The sequence below is a fragment of the Pan troglodytes genome, chromosome X (assembly GCF_028858775.2).
Source record: "Pan troglodytes isolate AG18354 chromosome X, NHGRI_mPanTro3-v2.0_pri, whole genome shotgun sequence".
Classification (NCBI taxonomy): Eukaryota; Metazoa; Chordata; class Mammalia; order Primates; family Hominidae; genus Pan; species Pan troglodytes.
This window is the reverse complement of record NC_072421.2, coordinates 132,312,468-132,329,121: the sequence shown is the minus strand read 5'-3', so window position 1 is coordinate 132,329,121 and position 16,654 is coordinate 132,312,468. Positions and strand designations below refer to the sequence as shown.

At 40.5% G+C, this 16,654-nt stretch overlaps 1 protein-coding gene across 15 annotated transcripts in view; it reads right to left on the bottom strand.

The window, feature by feature from the left end:
* Window positions 1-807: 807 nt before the first annotated feature.
* The window catches only part of PABIR3 (PABIR family member 3), a 59,546-nt gene continuing 43,699 nt past the window's right edge, over window positions 808-16,654 (bottom strand). For 4 of the 15 annotated variants that reach the window (XM_016944145.3, XM_063804261.1, XM_016944151.3 and 1 more), the window contains 7 exons: window positions 10,539-10,582; window positions 10,381-10,435; window positions 8,306-8,398; window positions 7,810-7,898; window positions 6,553-6,614; window positions 2,870-2,966; window positions 1,162-1,662 (listed from right to left, as the gene is read on the bottom strand). In XM_016944145.3, coding sequence (XP_016799634.2) covers window positions 1,536-1,662; window positions 2,870-2,966; window positions 6,553-6,614; window positions 7,810-7,898; window positions 8,306-8,398; window positions 10,381-10,435; window positions 10,539-10,582 — 567 coding nt within the window. In that variant the 3' untranslated portion in view covers window positions 1,162-1,535. Of the gene's footprint in view, window positions 1,663-2,869; window positions 2,967-6,530; window positions 6,615-7,809; window positions 7,899-8,305; window positions 8,399-10,380; window positions 10,436-10,538; window positions 10,583-16,654 lie in introns of those variants that run through there. The other 11 variants (XM_063804262.1, XM_016944147.3, XM_063804264.1 and 8 more) reach the window with 7 other exon arrangements.

The following is a 16,654-nucleotide window of genomic DNA, read 5'->3' as shown; positions in this document are numbered from 1 at the left end:
ATCAGGGTCACTGTCAAAAAATTGTTAGTGGCACAGTCTTTTTCCCATATGGCAGCATACCCACATCAGATTTCTATCATTCTGATTCTTTCCGATGAAAAGAAAAAAAGTCTTTTATACGTATTTGAGATAACTGTTCCTGTCTTATTAGCTGAGGCAATTTAAACCATTCTCAGATAACTGTTCCTGTCTTATTAGCTGAGGCAATTTAAACCATTCTCAGCTTCATTTCATGAGAATATGTTTCTATTTTTCAAAATGCTAATACTACCCCCAATTACTTAAAGCACATATTTTAAATTTAATTTTTTTTTTTTTGAGACAGAGTCTTGCTCTGTTGCCCAGGCTGGAGTGCAGTGGCATGATCTCGGCTCACTGCAACCTCCACCTCCCGGGTTCATGCCATTCTCCTGCCTCAGCCTCTCGAGTAGCTGGGATTACAGGCGCCCACCACCACGCCCAGCTAATTTTTTGTGTTTTTAGTAGAGACGGGGTTTCACCATGTTAGCCAGGATGGTCTCGATCTCCTGACCTTGTGATCCACCCGCCTTGGCCTCCCAGAGTGCTGTGATTACAGGCATGAGCCACCACGCCCAGCCTAAATTTAAATTTTTTAACACATAATTTTTCCTATTTAAAAAAAAAAAAACCCTTAAGATTTTCGAATAGAAAATCAGGGTTTAAACAAACATTTATAGACCTTAGGGAACAACTGGAAGCACATGATTTTCGCAGAAAAGCCCTGACATATTAAGCCTGTATTTAATCAAATCGGTAGTCATGATGATGAATAAAACGTAAATGATAAAAATGTAAAAGACTACAATTTATCAACATTTTCCCACACTTAATTAGAATACAAAATTAATCAGGGTTAATCAGGTTGAGTACAAATTGAGTGAAGCCTCAATTACATATTATTTTCTTTCTATTCAATTAACTTTAATTCGTCTTGCTCTTCTCCTACCTACTGCTTCCCAACAAATTGAATATCTAAGGATTCATGTGCAAAATAAGCAATCCTTGGATCAGTATGGTATAACTTAGTCATAAAAATTGCCTTTGATATGTGACTTTTCTTTACCAAGTGGAAGCTAGTAGTTACTGAAAATAGCATTAAAGACTAGCATGGATCATTAAGTACATAATTGTCAAACATCATTTTACTTTGTTAATTGAACAATTATATTTTATCAGAATTATGTTTCATAAGATTATTTTAAAAAGTCAAGGTACAGCATTTTCTAGAAAATAGCAGCCTAACAATTTACGCTTGTATCTTCAACATGGTTCTTATTTGGAAAACATCTTTAACATGTTATTACATTAAATTTAAGGATGTACACAAGAATTATACACGCAAGTTCTGTAGATAAATAGAATTTTAGGAAATTGAGGAAAAAAGATAAATAGGAGATAGTTTAAATTATACAGTACAATTCTCATTGCTCTGACTTGGTTTGCTTGATGTGTGTGTTTCTCCACTGGTGAGAAAGTCTTGGGATGGGTGAATCATTTAGTTGAAAGTTCGTCTACTAGAACAAATGAGAACCAGTATCAGAAGGTGACACAGGAGAGTTTGTGACAGTGCCGATTTCAGCTGACGAATTACCAGAAGATCCAGCATTGCTGTCGTTTCCATCAAAAGTAGCTGGAAGTAGACTAGAAGAAGAAAATGCCACTCATTGATAGCAGAACTCAAGAGATCTCTCTGTATACTCTGCTTTGTCTACACATGAATGCAAAATACATCACTAACAACTGGCACTTGTCACAAGCAAAGTTTTTTAAGAGTCATACAATGAAACCACCAGTAACAATAAATAGAAATCCATGGCCAGGTGTGGTGGCTTATGCCTGTAATCCAAGCACTTTGCAAGGCCGAGGCAGGTGGATCACGAGGTCAGGAGTTCAAGACCGGCCTGACCAATATGGTGAAACCCCATCTATACTAAAAATACAAAAATTAGCCAGGTGTGGTGGCACACGCCTGTAGTCCCAGCTACTCAGGAGGCTGAGGCAGGAGAATTGTTTGAACCCAGGAGGTAGAGGTTCCAGTAAGCCGAGATGGTGCCACTGCACTCCAGCCTGGGAGACAGAGCGAGACTCCGTCTAAAACAAAACAAAACAAAAACAAAAACAAAAAAAAAAAAAGAAATCCATTCCGGTATTTCCTATTTTTATCATTAAAACATGCTTTCTTAGGCATGCTTTTCAATAATACTCTCAACCCAACAAGGCAGACAAAAATCCAAGGAAGATGGGCAGAAGATGACTTTTTCCAAGGATGCATTTTTATGTATTTCTCTAATATCTCTTAATCTAATGCCAAAATCTCACTTCTAAAAATGTATCCACCATATATTAGTGTCACACACATCTCATAAGAAAAACACTCTGCCAGGTGACGTGACTCACGCCTGTAATCCCAGCACTTTAGGAGGCCAAGGCAAGCGGATTGCTTGAGCTCAGGAGTTTGAGACCAGCCTGGGCAACATGGAAAAACCCCATCTCTACAAAAAATACAAAAATTAGCCAGGCGCGGTGGTGCGCAGCTACTGTGGTCCCAGCTACTCAGGAGGCTGAGGTGGGAGGACTGCTTGAGCCTGGGAGGTGGAGGTTGCAGTGAGCCAAGATTGTGCCACTGCACTCCCAGCCTGGGTGACAGAGTGAGACCCTGTCTCAGAAAAAGAAAAAAAAGAAAATAAAATAACTCAAGTTTATAGTATCCATTTGGAATATTAGTTTTAAAACTTCTAAGAACAGTTAATAATGTACCATACTTCTGAATACGTACAATAGCCAAAGTAGACTTAAAAACGAAGCAAAAATGATCAATGAATGTTTAAAATCTCATGTTAATACTCACCACACATTATTTTCTGACAGTTGGGAAGTATCAGAAGAAAGCATGTTGGTTGTGCCTTGGAAAATCTTTTTTGGTTGATATTGAAATGCCATTTCACCTATGACAATACAGCAGATCAAGGTAGATGTTTTATTTAACATGTTTATTATTATTTTAATTGCAAAAGTAATACTTATTCACTGCAATTAATTTATAAAATACAGAAAAGCACAAAGAAAACAATTTTAAGTAATCATTATCCAGACGTAACCATTCTTTAGTAATTTTTGAATATGTTGTATACACAATTGTTTTTTAAATAAAATTGGGTTTGTACCGTATATAATGTTTTTAGATTTACTTTTTGTTTTCAATGATTATAATTTTCTTATATTATTGACTAAATTCTATAAGATGATATTATTATTATTATTATTATTATTATTATTATTATTATTTTGTGAAGAAGTCGCTCTGTCACCCAGGCTGGAGTGCAGTGGCATGATCTGGGCTCACTTCAACCTCCACCTCCCAGGTTCCAGCAATTCTCGTGCCTCAGCCTCCAGAGTAGCTGGGATTACAGGTGCAAACCACCATGCCCAGCTATTTTTTATATTTTTAGTAGAGACGGGGTTTCACCATGTTGGCCAGGCTGGTCTCAAATTCCTGGCCTCAGGTGATCCACCCACCTTGGCCTCCCAAAATGCTGGGATTACAGGCGTGAGCCACTGTGCCCGGCCCTGCAAGATGATTTGATATAGCTATGTAGTAAGGCTGTTTAATGAGTTTAATGTCATTCCTTATTTTAAAACTTTAGGTTGTTGCTATCTTTATTTTGCTAAATGTACACAATGAACTAAATAGGTAAGTTCTTTTACAGCACACAATGAACAAAATAATTGTATCTTTAGAGATTAAGGTAGAACATCTAATCTCAAAAAAAACAACAACTGCATTTTTGTAATCTTTGCCTTGAAGTAAATGTTAAAATCTGCACAGTGTTTCACATTCATATGATAATCATTTCTGGACCTGAGCAAAACTGACATTCAAGCCCATAACTTCTATTTGAATGATAAAACCCTAAGGTCACCATTAAGATATTGCATAGACCTTCCACAGAAGTGTAATCATGGCTCATAAAGTTTAAAAGAAGTCTGGTGTCCCGTGCCTTGCCAGATTACATTTATGTCACTACAGAAAAACTACTCAGCTCTCCTTTTTGGTTTAACATTGAAAACATGACAAATCAAAACAAATTCCTCATAAAAGAAAATTAGATCTTTCTTTGCTAAAACCAGCATTACTTGTCAAATGATATTTATAGCTGCCCAATTTCTGCAGTATTCCGATGTGAAGGCTTATTTGCTCTCGCTTATTCCTTTTTTTTTTTTTTCCCAGAGTCTTACTCTGTTGTCCAGGCTGGAGTGCAGTGGTGTGATCTCGGCTCACTGCAACTTCCACCTCCTGGATTCAGGCGATTCTCCTGCCTCAGTCTCCTGAGTAGCTGGGATTACAGGCACGCACCACCACCCTCGGCTAATTTTTGTATTTTTAGTAGAGACAGGGTTTTGTCATGTTGGCCAGGCTGGTCTTGAATTCCTGACCTCAAGTCATCCGCCCGCCTCGGCCTCCCAAAGTGCTGGGATTACAGGCATGAGCCACTGTGCCTGGCCCATGCTCTTGCTTATTCCTAATGGAAGTCACTGCTGCTTCTCACCATAAAATATGACATCATATGCTTTGGAGACTCTAATCTTGATCTCACTTCACATAATCATCATTCTTTTTAGTTCCCCCCGCCCCCTGCCTCAGGACCTCTCTTTTATTTTTATGCTACCTTTCTCCCACATTTCATTTGTATTAATGGGGTCCAAATAGGACATAGTTTGTTGTTTCCCAAATGAATATGTATATTCCAAAATATATGAATAAATTTCAATTTCTGTTTATCTGTTATTGTATCTGGCCAAAAATGGCCAAATGAATTTTCAGCACATTTGTACAGGGCATGCTTTGGAGGGTGGGGTATGACTGAAAATATGGACTAGGTGGTATATACAGAATTCGCTTTGGAGTTCCCTCAGGGACACCTCAAAGGAATAAGGCAGTCGTCTTTCAGAGCAGCTGAAAACCAAGTGTGAGACAGGTCACATCTCCGAAGACACTGGGCAGAAACTACATCTTTTATGTTAAAATTGATCTATAAAAATAATTTTTCAATCATAAATTCTAAGAAAACTTGAGATACTTTTCATGTGATAACCTATTTATGTATACATGTCTCAAAAGGAGAACTATTTTAATCTGGTAAAACACTCCTCAATTTAAGCGTACTTTATTTTAAATACTCAATTGACCCTTGACTTCTAACAGCTCTTAAACTGCTGATATATTTGAATAGTTTTTCAACACTAGCCCGAATTTCACAGCACAGGTAAAAGACCCCTAAGCTTAGTAACCGAAGTATCTTCATAAAACAATGTGCTTACTTTGGAAAAGAGTATTTTCCAGAATTTATCTAGCCCTTAATCTTAGAATACAAAAAGTACATGCTGAGTTAGTTATGTTGTTAGGAAGACTGCCATTAATTAATCCAAAATATACAAAGAACATTAAAGCATATTTCAGTTTCTCTCCTCTTATTCTTCTTACTCCTCTTTCTTACCTTAATAGATTTTTCACAATACACATTTTTAAGTTTAATCTCCTTTCCTATTCACCCATTTCCCCTCCCCATTGTAGTCAAAAATTGTACTAAATATACAGGCTTATGCTTGCAATCTCAGCACTTTGGGAGGCCGAGGTGGGCGGATAACCTGAGGTCAGGAGTTCGATAACAGCCTGGCCAACATGGTGACCCTGTCTCTACTAAAAATACAAAAAAATTAGCTGGGCATGGTGGCAGGCACCTGTAATCCCAGCTACTGGTGAGGCTGAGGCAGGAGAATCGCTTGAACCCAGGAGGAAGAGGTTGCAGTGAGCCAAGATTGTGCCACTGCACTCCAGCCTGGGTGACACAGCAAGACTCTGTCTCAAGAAAAAAAAAAAAAAAAAAAAAAAGGAAGAAGAGCATAATTTAGTGAGGTACCATTGAGAAGTGGGATCCAGGATTGCAGGAGTTTTTAAAAAAGACATCTTTCCACTGCCCTTTTATTCTTTCCACTGCCCTTTCATTACTGAGTACGTGGGTCACTTTCCATATATTTAACCAAAAATAACTCCCATAAAGAAACTAAACACCAAAGAACATACACCTTCATATATATTTTTAGTGTTGTAAGTGGATCTAATTTGTGTCAACTTATTCATATGATAGCAATGTGTGTGTGTGGCAGTGAGGCAGGGGTTGACATTCAGCAAAATACTTGATGACTGACTCACTCTGTTCATTCATTCATTTATTCTCTACATTGTTTTAGAAAGTAATGAAGATAGCTAGCTTGGTGAATTATATTGAGAATCCTAATAGCCAACTAAATTGGAATTAAATTTCTCAATTCACATTTATATAGCATTTTAGAGTTTTCAAAATGTCCTTATACGTATTTCTAGTTGCATAAAATGAAAGGCCTCTAATAGCTTATTAAATATATTTTAAATAAATAAAGCCTTTAAAAATACATTTTTGTATAACATTTGATTTTAGATATTTTATAAAATAACTTAAAGTTATATTTACTTCTACTGGTAGATAAAAGTACCTTTTCTTTTTAATGGTCCAAGGATACTTGGTCTAATAATGTTGGTAGGATTTTGACTTCTTCTAAAATAAAATCATCATGATCATTATAAGAAATTTTTTTTAACAAAATCAGCAATGACTATTTCATTATAACAGATCTAAGGACATACACAAAAACGGGACTCTGTGTAGGACATTACATCATTTTACTGCTTTTCTTTGTTTTTATTTTTACTTTTTTTCTGAGATGCAGTTTGGCTCTTGTCACCGAGGCTGGAGTGCAGTGGCGCGATTTAAGCTCACTGCAGCCTCCGCCTCCTGGGTTCAAGTGATTCTCCTGCCTCAGCCTCCCAAGTAGCTGGGATTACAGGCATGCACCACCACACTCGGCTAATTTTGTATTTTTTTAGTAGAGACAGGGTTTCACCATGTTGGCCAGGCTGGTCTCGAACTCCTGACCTTAGGTGATCTGCCTGCCTTGGCCTCCAAAAGTGTTGGGATTACAGGTGTGAGCCACCATGCTCGGCCATTTTACTGCTTTTCTTTACATATGGGTAAAAACTGGAATGCCTTAGGAGCAAACTATCTTCTAATTCTCAAGGATTCAGGATTTTGAATCCTAGAGTCTACAAAAACCTACATTCCTGGCTGGGACTTGCCTTGAATGAAGGTGAGAATCACGGATGAAGTTGTTTAAAGTTCTAGAGATAGCTCTGATCCTTATTAACAAACTTGGTTAGAGAAAGATTATGTATTAGCAGGGTGAAGGAATTACTAAATTCTTCTTATGTTCTTAGTCACCTGACTTTTTCAATATACAAAATGATAAACTGAAACAGTGACTTTTTTTTTTTTTTGAGATGGAGTTTTGCTCTTGTTGCCCAGGCTGGAGTGCAATGGCACGATCTCAGCTCACTGCAACCTCCACCTCCTGGGTTCAAACGATTCTCCTGCCTCAGCCTCCTGAGTAGCTGGGATTACAGACATGCACCACCATGCCCGGCTATTTTTGTATTTTTAGTAGAGATGGGGTTTCTCCATGTTGCTCAAGCTGGTCTTGAACTTCCTACCTCAGGTGATCCACCCGCCTCGGCCTCCCAAAGTGCTGGGATTACAGGCAGGAGCCACCGTGCCCAGCCGAAACAATGACATTTTAATTTCCCTAAAAAGAAGTCACTTCTTTGGTTGGCACAAAACTTGGAGCTATAATTTCTTTTAAGTTTCTATAATTCTTATTTTATAAGCAATTTGGTATTTTCATATAACATAAACTTACATGATATATTGTTGCATAGGACTGGGAATAGGACTTGAAGGCGAACCAGTGCAACTCACACAAGTTTGTAATGATGGAGAGAAACACTGCTAAAATCAAATTGGAACAGAGGTTTTAAAACCGCCACTTTTCTCAGGAAGCAGATCATTGGTTTCCTAGGGAGGGGCAGGGATGGTAGGGAGGGAGACTGGGGTACAAAAGATCATTAGGAAATTGTTTTGAGTGTGGGAACTGTTCAATATCTTGATTATGGTTGTGGCTACAGGATTGTACACAATTACCAAAATTAATCTAACCCTATGCTTTAAAGTTGGTGAATTTTATTACATATAAGTAATACTTGAAGAAATGAAAAAGAAGGGAAAAATGTTAGTTAGAATCAGATGTACTGTGACAAAATATATCCCCCAAAATATTTGTGTTGGTGACCATTAATGTTCCTAAATATTTCCTAACTATTTCAAGAGACATAGACTTTTAGGTACTCCTTTCTTACCTTCCCAGTCTTCTTGATGGAAGAAGCCATTGAGGATACTGGAGTTAAATCAATGCACTTTAGAGAGGATGATTTCTGTAAGCCGTTGTCATTCTGTGTAAGCAGAAAGCAGTGTACAATTGTAGCACCAATTGCTTATTAATCAAATACTTGAGATACCTGTTGCACAGGGAAGTGAGTCCTTACTACTGAGTCACTGGCTGCACCATGGTGAAGAGCTCTCGCCATCCTAAAGCAATCAGGGAACCCAAAATTCACTTCAATAAGCAAAGGCACCCTTTTCCCTTTTGGGGATGAGGGCTATATGGTGATTGAGGGGCTTCCCAGCATGCCAGAAAGTCCTAGAATGTGAGTACTCAACACTATAAACACAAATCCTAAATTTAAGCTCTTCTCTTTGGCTTTGACCTGTGCTTTGTTATTGAAAACTATAATACTACATCCAGGAAAGGACCAAAAAGGTTTTGGCTAGAACTTAGAAGCAAATGAGACAGCAGGAATAACTACATTTATGGAAATTGTCTCTAGATTTTACATAGACAAAATCAGTACTTCATAATTCAGGATTTTAAAATCTGCCCTTTTCTTTCTAAAACAAGCCAAGTGTGTATTACATGTGCCCTTCCTCTTCCTAACACACTTACGATTCTCTTACTCATCCATGCCAATACCTAAAGTAATTAGAATTGGGCCAGTTAAAGGACTCCAGCAGTATCGATCAATTGTATTAGCACCAAAACACGAAAAGTGACAGGCTCCAGAGATTACCTACTCATTCTCCTGGACCTACTCCAAAATCAGGGATAACTGCTCATGTAAGGTACTCAGGGCTCAAAGGAAAATAAAATGCCATTGCTTCTGTTGATGATCCATTTCCATATCGAATAATTCCCAAATCTGAAGATTGATATTAGTCAGAATCTCTCCTATTCAGTTTTCAGCTCAGTACTTGTTTTGTCACTATCTGGGATGTCCATAGAAAAGAACACTAAATATCATTCAGCTACCACAACTAGGTAACCACAGTGTGCACACAGACATTTAAAAATGTTAACAAGAGATGAAACTAAATTCTAAGTATGTTTAAATTAAAGGTTTTATATTAAAATGTTAGTGGGAGAATGTGTTACAGGCTGATAATGGTGTGGCTGTGTCCCCATTCAAATCTCATCTTGAACTGTAATCCCCATAATCCCCACGTGTTGTGGAAGGAACCTGGTGGGAGGTTAATAGAATCATGGGGGCAAATTTCCCAATGCTGTTCTCGTGGTAGTGAGTGAGTTCTCACGAGATTTGACGGCTTTATAAGCATCTGGAATTTCCCCTGCTGGCACTCATTCTGTCTCCTGCCACCCTGTGAAGAGGTGCCTTCTGCCATAATCGTAAGTTTCCTGAGGCCTCCCCAGCCATGCAGAACTGTGAGTCAATTAAACCTCTTTCCTTTGTAAATTACCCAGTCTTGGGTATTTCCTTATAGCAATGTGAGAACGGACTAACACACAGGCATAAAAATGCAATAATTTTCTAGAAAGTCTATTGTCTGTGGTTTAAGACTCCTAATATATAGTTCATAAATTATGGAGAAGGGAGTGAAATCATTTATTGTTTTGTTATCTAAGCACTTTAACTAGTGCAACTGAACTTTTATTATGCCTACTAGGACAGAGAAGAAACTGGTCCACAATAGCTATGGTTTTGTGTCACAAAACTGTTTACTTTGAACCCCACTTTCAAATAATGATAGCTATTTTTATGAGTAAATCATGAAGTATTTCTCAAGAGCAATCAAGGGCTAGGCGCAATGGCTCAAGCCTGTAATCCTAGCATTTTGGGAGGTTGAGGCAGGACGATCCATTGAGCTCAGGAGTTCGAGACCAGCCTGGACAACATAGTGAGACCTTGTCTCAAAAAAAAAAATTAAAAAGAGCACTCAAAAATTATTTATGCAACAGATACAATTTTTGTTTCAAACTAGAGCTTAGATTTCTAGAAATTACAGCAAAACTAGATATGCCGACACTGCAAGTCAGTAAAAATTTGAAATTTTCTACAAAACTGAAGTTATAATATCATACCAGTTTCAAGCCTTCTTCCCAAGAGTGACTTATCTGTATCTCACTTTGTAGCTTCCTACAAAAGAAAATAAATCAAAACTGCAGTTTGCCTATCTGAAAGAAAAGATATAATTAAGTATACAAATTATCAGAATAGTAATTCAAAGTACAGTACTCACCATTCAGACATTGTTTCTCTATTTATTAAATCCATGGCTTCTTCCTGTAAAGGTAGGAAAATGAGAATAAACTGAATACCCAGTTCCTATGGTTTTATAAAATTTGATTTCATTTGGATGCACCATTATTTTTATTCACTAGGCTATAGAAGAACTAGAGAATAAATAAATCTCTAAACAAGTATCTGGTTCTCTGCCCTTTATTGCTTCACAAATTATCACACCAAAGATCTATTACTTATGCATTACAGTACATCAGATATGCAGGAACTGATTAGATGAAAAACTTTGTACTTTTCTTTATTCAAAAGCAAAAACATTAAGCATTCAAAATTCTACAGTTTTCCCTGAACTTTTTAAAGGTCTACTAGGACAGAGAAGAAACTAGTCCACAATAGCTATGGATGGCCATTAATACTATGATATTAATAAAAATTACAGTACACAGACAACAAATTAAATGTCTATCAGGGTAAGTTTGCTTAAGTAAATGATGAGACAAACATAATTTAAATCTAGTCATTGACATCAGAAAACAACTATTACATATTAAATGGGAGACAAATGGATCCTATTTATGTAAAATTGTAAGAGAGGTGCTCAGAAAGATGTTCACCAGAAACTTAACAGTGGTTATCAATGAGTAGTGAGATCTGGAGTAATGTGTTCTTTCTTCCTTTGTACATTGCTATATTATTTGACTTTTTATTAATATACAAGTATCATTTTCACATAGGTAGTTTTTTTTTTAAATAACCCACCTACAGAAAGACATTCATGTTCATGGATTGGGACAATGTTTAGATGACAATTCCACCCAAAGTGATCAACAGATGCAATGCGCCCCTTACCAAAGTCCCAATCACATTTTTTACAGAAACAGAAAAACCCATCTGAAAATTCATATGGAATATTAAAGGACCCCAAATAGCCAAAGCAGTCTTTGAAAAGATGAACAAAGCTGGAGGATTCATACTTTCTGATTTCAAAACTTCCTACAAAACTACATAGTCAAAACAGTGTAGTTCTGGCATAAGAACAGATGCATACCAGCACTTTGTGAGGCCGAGGCAGGCGAATCACCTGAGGTTGGGAGTTCGAGACCAGTCTGGCCAACATGGTGAAACCTCTTCTCTACCAAAAATACAAAATGTAGCCAAGTGTGGTAGCATACACCTGTAATCCCAGCTACTCAGGAGGCTGAGGCACAAGAATTGCTTGAATCCTGGAGGCAAAGGTTGCAGTGAGCTGAAATTGCACTACTGTACTCCAGCCTGAATGACAGAGAGCAACACTCTGTCTCAAAAAAAAAAAAAAAAAAAAAAAAAAGAACATGCATATAGCAATGGAACAGAATAGAGCGCACAGAAATAAGCCTTCAAGCCGGGCGCGGTGGCTCACACCTGTAATCCCAGCACTTTGGGCGGCCGAGGTGGGCGGATCACGAGGTCAGGAGATTGAGACCATCCTGGCTAACAGTGAAACCCCGTCTCTACTAAAAGTACAAAAAATTAGCTGGGCGTGGTGGCAGGGGCATGTAGTCCCAGCTACTCGGGAGGCTGAGGCAGGAGAATGGCGTGAACCTGGGAGGCGGAGCTTGCAGTGAGCCGAGATCACGCCACTGCACTCTAGCCTGGACGACAGAGCTAGACTCCGTCTCAAAAGAAAAAAAAAAAGAAAAGAAATAAGCCTTTACATAATACATGATCAAATGGTTTTCAACAGTGATGCCAGGACCATTCAATGGGGAAAGGACAATCTTTTCAACAAATGATGTTTAGAAAACTGGAGCTCTACATGCAAAAGAATGAAGTTGAACCCTTTTTTTGTTACCCTATGTAGAAATTCACTCGAAATGAATTAAAGACTTTAACTTAAAAGACAAAACTCTAAATCTCTTAGAAGATAACATAAGGTTAAATCTTCATGACACTGGATTTCACAATGATTTCTTGGATATGACACCAAAGGCACAGGCAACAAGAGAAAAAAAACAGATAAACTGGTCTTCATCAAAATTAAAAAACTTTTTTTTTTTTTTCTGAGATGGCGTGTCACTCTGTTGGCCAGGCTAGAGTGCAATGGTGTGATCTCGGCTCCTGCAACCTCTGCCTCCTGGGTTCAAGCGATTCTCCTGTCTCAGCCTCCTGAGTAGCTTGGATCACAGGCGCATGCCACCAGGCCCGGCTAATTTTTGTATTTTTAGTAGAGATGGGGTTTCACGTGTTGGTCAGGCTGGTCTTGAACTCCTGACCTTGTGATCCACCCGTCTTAGCCTCCCAAAGTGCTGGGATTACAGGTGTGAGCCACGGCGCCCGGCCAAATTAATGCTTTTTTTTTTTTTGAGACGGAGTTTTGCTCCTGTTGCCCAGGCTGGAGTGCAATGGCGCAATCTCAGCTCACTGCAACCTCTGCCTCCCGGATTCAAGCAATTCTCCTGCCTCAGCCTCCTGAGCAGCTGGGATTACAGGCACCCACCACCACACCCAGCTAATTTTTGTATGTTTAGCAGAGATGGGGTTTCACCGTGTTGGCCAGGCTGGTTTCAAACTCCTGACCTCAGGTGATCCACCTGCCTCAGCCTCCCAAAGTGCTGGGATTACAGGCGTGAGCCACTGTGCCCGGACTTTTTTTTGAGACAGAGTCTCGCTCTGTTGCCTAGGCTGGAATGCAGTGGTGCGATCTCGGCTCACTGCAAGCTCCACCTCCCAGGTTCACGCCATTCTCCCGATTCAGCCTCCTGAGTAGCTGGGACTACAGGTGCTCACCACCACGCCCAGCTAATTTTTTGTATTTTTAGTAGAGACGGGGTTTCACCATGTTAGACAGGATGGTCTCGATCTCCTGACCTCGTGATCCACCCACCTCCGCCTCCCAAAGTGCTAGGATTACAGGTGTGAGCCACCGCGCCTAGAGAAATTAAAAAAACTTTTGTGCATCAAATGACACTATCAAGAGAGTGAAAAGACAACTGGATAATTGGAGAAGATATCTGCAAATCATATATCTGAAAAGGAATGAATATCCAAAATATATACAGAACTCCTACAACACAGTGACAACAAAAACCAACCCAATTAAAATATGAGTAAAGAGACTGAATGTTTCTCCAAAGAATACATACAAATGACCAAAAAGCACATGAAAAGATGCTCAACATCATTTGTCATTATGGAAATGCAAACCAAAACCACAATGAGATGCCACTTTACCCCCATTAGGATAGGTTTTTTGTTGTTGTTTTTATATATTTTTTGAGACAGGATCTCACTCTGTCACGCAGGCTGGAGTGCAGTGGTGCAATCTCAGCTCACTGAAACCTCTGCCTCCCAGGTTTAAGTGATTCTCATGTCTCAGCTTCCTAAGTAACTGGGATTTTATTTATTTATTTATTTATTTATTTGGTTTTTTTTGGTGACAGAATCTCACTCTGTTGCCCAGGCTGGAGAGCAGTGACACGATCTCGGCTCAGTACAACCTCTGCCTCCCAGGTTCAAGCGATTCTCCTGCCTCAGACTCCCGAGTAGCTGGAATTACAGGTGCATGCCACCACACCCAGTTAATTTTTGCATTTTTAGTAGAGATGGGGTTTCACCATGTTGGCCAGCTGGTCTCAAACTCTTGACCTCAGATGATCTACCCACCTCGGCTTCCCAAAGTGCTGGGATTACAGGTGTGAGCCACTGCACCCAGCCAAATTTTTAAATTTTCTAAAAACATCGTTTCATCCTTATCTCATCCTTTTTTATATTTCTACTTTATATATATTCTATGATTCACATAATATAATAGCACAGTGGTATATGTCCAAAATGTATAAGTAAATGCAGTGTACCTATGTTGGAGGCATGCACTCAAACATTTTCTCCTGATGTGATGTGTGATCAAAAGAGTTTAAATATTTTTGTCTATAGTATAAATAATACATGTTTGGGGTAGTCCATAATAGAAGAGTGGTGTGAGTTGTGTGAAAGAATTAAAATTTGGCCACGCACAGTGGCTTATGCCTGTAATCCCAGCACTTTGGGAAGCCAAGGCAGGAGGAATCCTTGAGCTCACGAGTTCGAGATCAGCCTGGGTAACATAACAAGACCTCATCTCTACTAAAAGAAAAAAAAAAATTAGCCGGGCACATGTGGTACACATGTCAGTAGACCTAGCTACTCAGGAGGCTGAAGTGGGAGGATCTCTTGAGCCTGGGAGATTGAGGCTGCAGTGAGCCACAATTGTGCCACTGCACTCCAGCCTGGCAACAATATGAGACCCTGTCTCAATAAATAAATAAATACATAAATAAATATTTGACCTAGTCCTTCAAAGATGTATAAAATATGAACAAGCAGTGAGTAGAGGGAAGGGTATTCCAAGCAGAAGAACCCATATGAACAAAAGTTTAGGAGAGGGAAAAAAATACAACAGATTTGGAGATAGTGAGACTACCTTGGCTGAAACTGAGTTTGTGCTACAAAGTAATGAGAGAGAAAACAGGAGAGGTAACACAGGGCCAGTTTTACAGGTTCTTAAATAATCAAACAGTTTGAATTTAAAGAATTTGGGCAGAATCACGTCATTGTCAGGACCCCGGCTTTGGAGACAAACAGAACTGAGTCAAATCCCAGCTCTATAACCTACTACCTGTGCAGACTTAGGCAGGTGACGTCACCTGAGCGTCAGTTTCTTCATCCGTATGAAGATGACGATAAGAATGAGGATGATGAGGTGGCTGTACAGTTCTCATCACACTGCCTGGCAAACAGTTCAGTGCTTAACACATATTAGCTATTTTTATTATTATTCAATAGGTAATGGGAAGCCATTGTGACATTTTGTATGGGGGGAAGAAAGTGAAAATGATGTTTTTTTTGTTTTTTCTTTTTTTTTTTTTTTTTATTGATCATTCTTGCGTGTTTCTCGCAGAGGGGGATTTGGCAGGGTCTCAGGACAATAGTGGAGGGAAGGTCAGCAGATAAACAAGTGAACAAAGGTCTCTGGTTTTCCTAGGCAGAGGACCCTGCGGCCTTCCGCAGTGTTTGTGTCCCTGGGTACTTGAGATTAGGGAGTGGTGATGACTCTTAACGAGCACGCTGCCTTCAAGCATCTGTTTAACAAAGCACATCTTGCACCGCCCTTAATCCATTCAACCCTGAGTGGACGCAGCACATGTTTCAGAGAGCACAGGGTTGGGGGTAAGGTCACAGATCTACAGGATCCCAAGGCAGAAGAATTTTTCTTAGTACAGAACAAGATGAAAAGTCTCCCATGTCTACCTCTTTCTACACAGACACGGCAACCATCCGATTTCTCAATCTTTTCCCCACCTTTCCCCGCTTTCTATTCCACAAAACCGCCATTGTCATCATGGCCCGTTCTCAATGAGCTGTTGGGTACACCTCGCAGACAGGGTGGTGGCCGGGCAGAGGGGCTCCTCACTTCCCAGTAGGGGCGGCCGGGCAGAGGCGCCCCTCACCTCCCGGACGGGGCGGCTGGCCGCATGGGGGGCTGACCCCCCCACCTCCCTCCCGGACGGGGCGGCTGGCCTGGCGGGGGCTGACCCCCACCTCCCTCACGGACGGGGTGGCTGCCGGGCGGAGACGCTCCTCACTTCCCAGACGGTGTGGCTGCCGGGCGGAGGGGCTCCTCACTTCTCAGACGGGGCGGCTGCCAGGCGGAGGGGCTCCTCACTTCTCAGACGGGGCGGCTGCCGGGCGGAGGGGCTCCTCACTTCTCAGACGGGGCGGCCGGGCAGAGACGCTCCTCACCTCCCAGACAGGGTCGCGGCCGGGCAGAGGCGCTCCTCACATCCCAGACGGGGTGGCGGGGCAGAGACGCTCCCCATATCTCAGACGATGGGCGGCCGGGCAGAGACGCTCCTCACTTCCTAGATGGGATGGCAGCCGGGAAGAGGCGCTCCTCACTTCCTAGATGGGATGGCGGCCGGGCAGAGACGCTCCTCACTTTCCAGACTGGGCAGCCAGGCAGAGGGGCTCCTCACCTCCCAGACGATGGGCGGCCAGGCAGAGACGCTCCTCACTTCCCAGACGGGGTGGCGGCCGGGCAGAGGCTGCAATCTCGGCACTTTGGGAGGCCAAGGCAGGCTGCTGGGAGGTGGAGGTTGT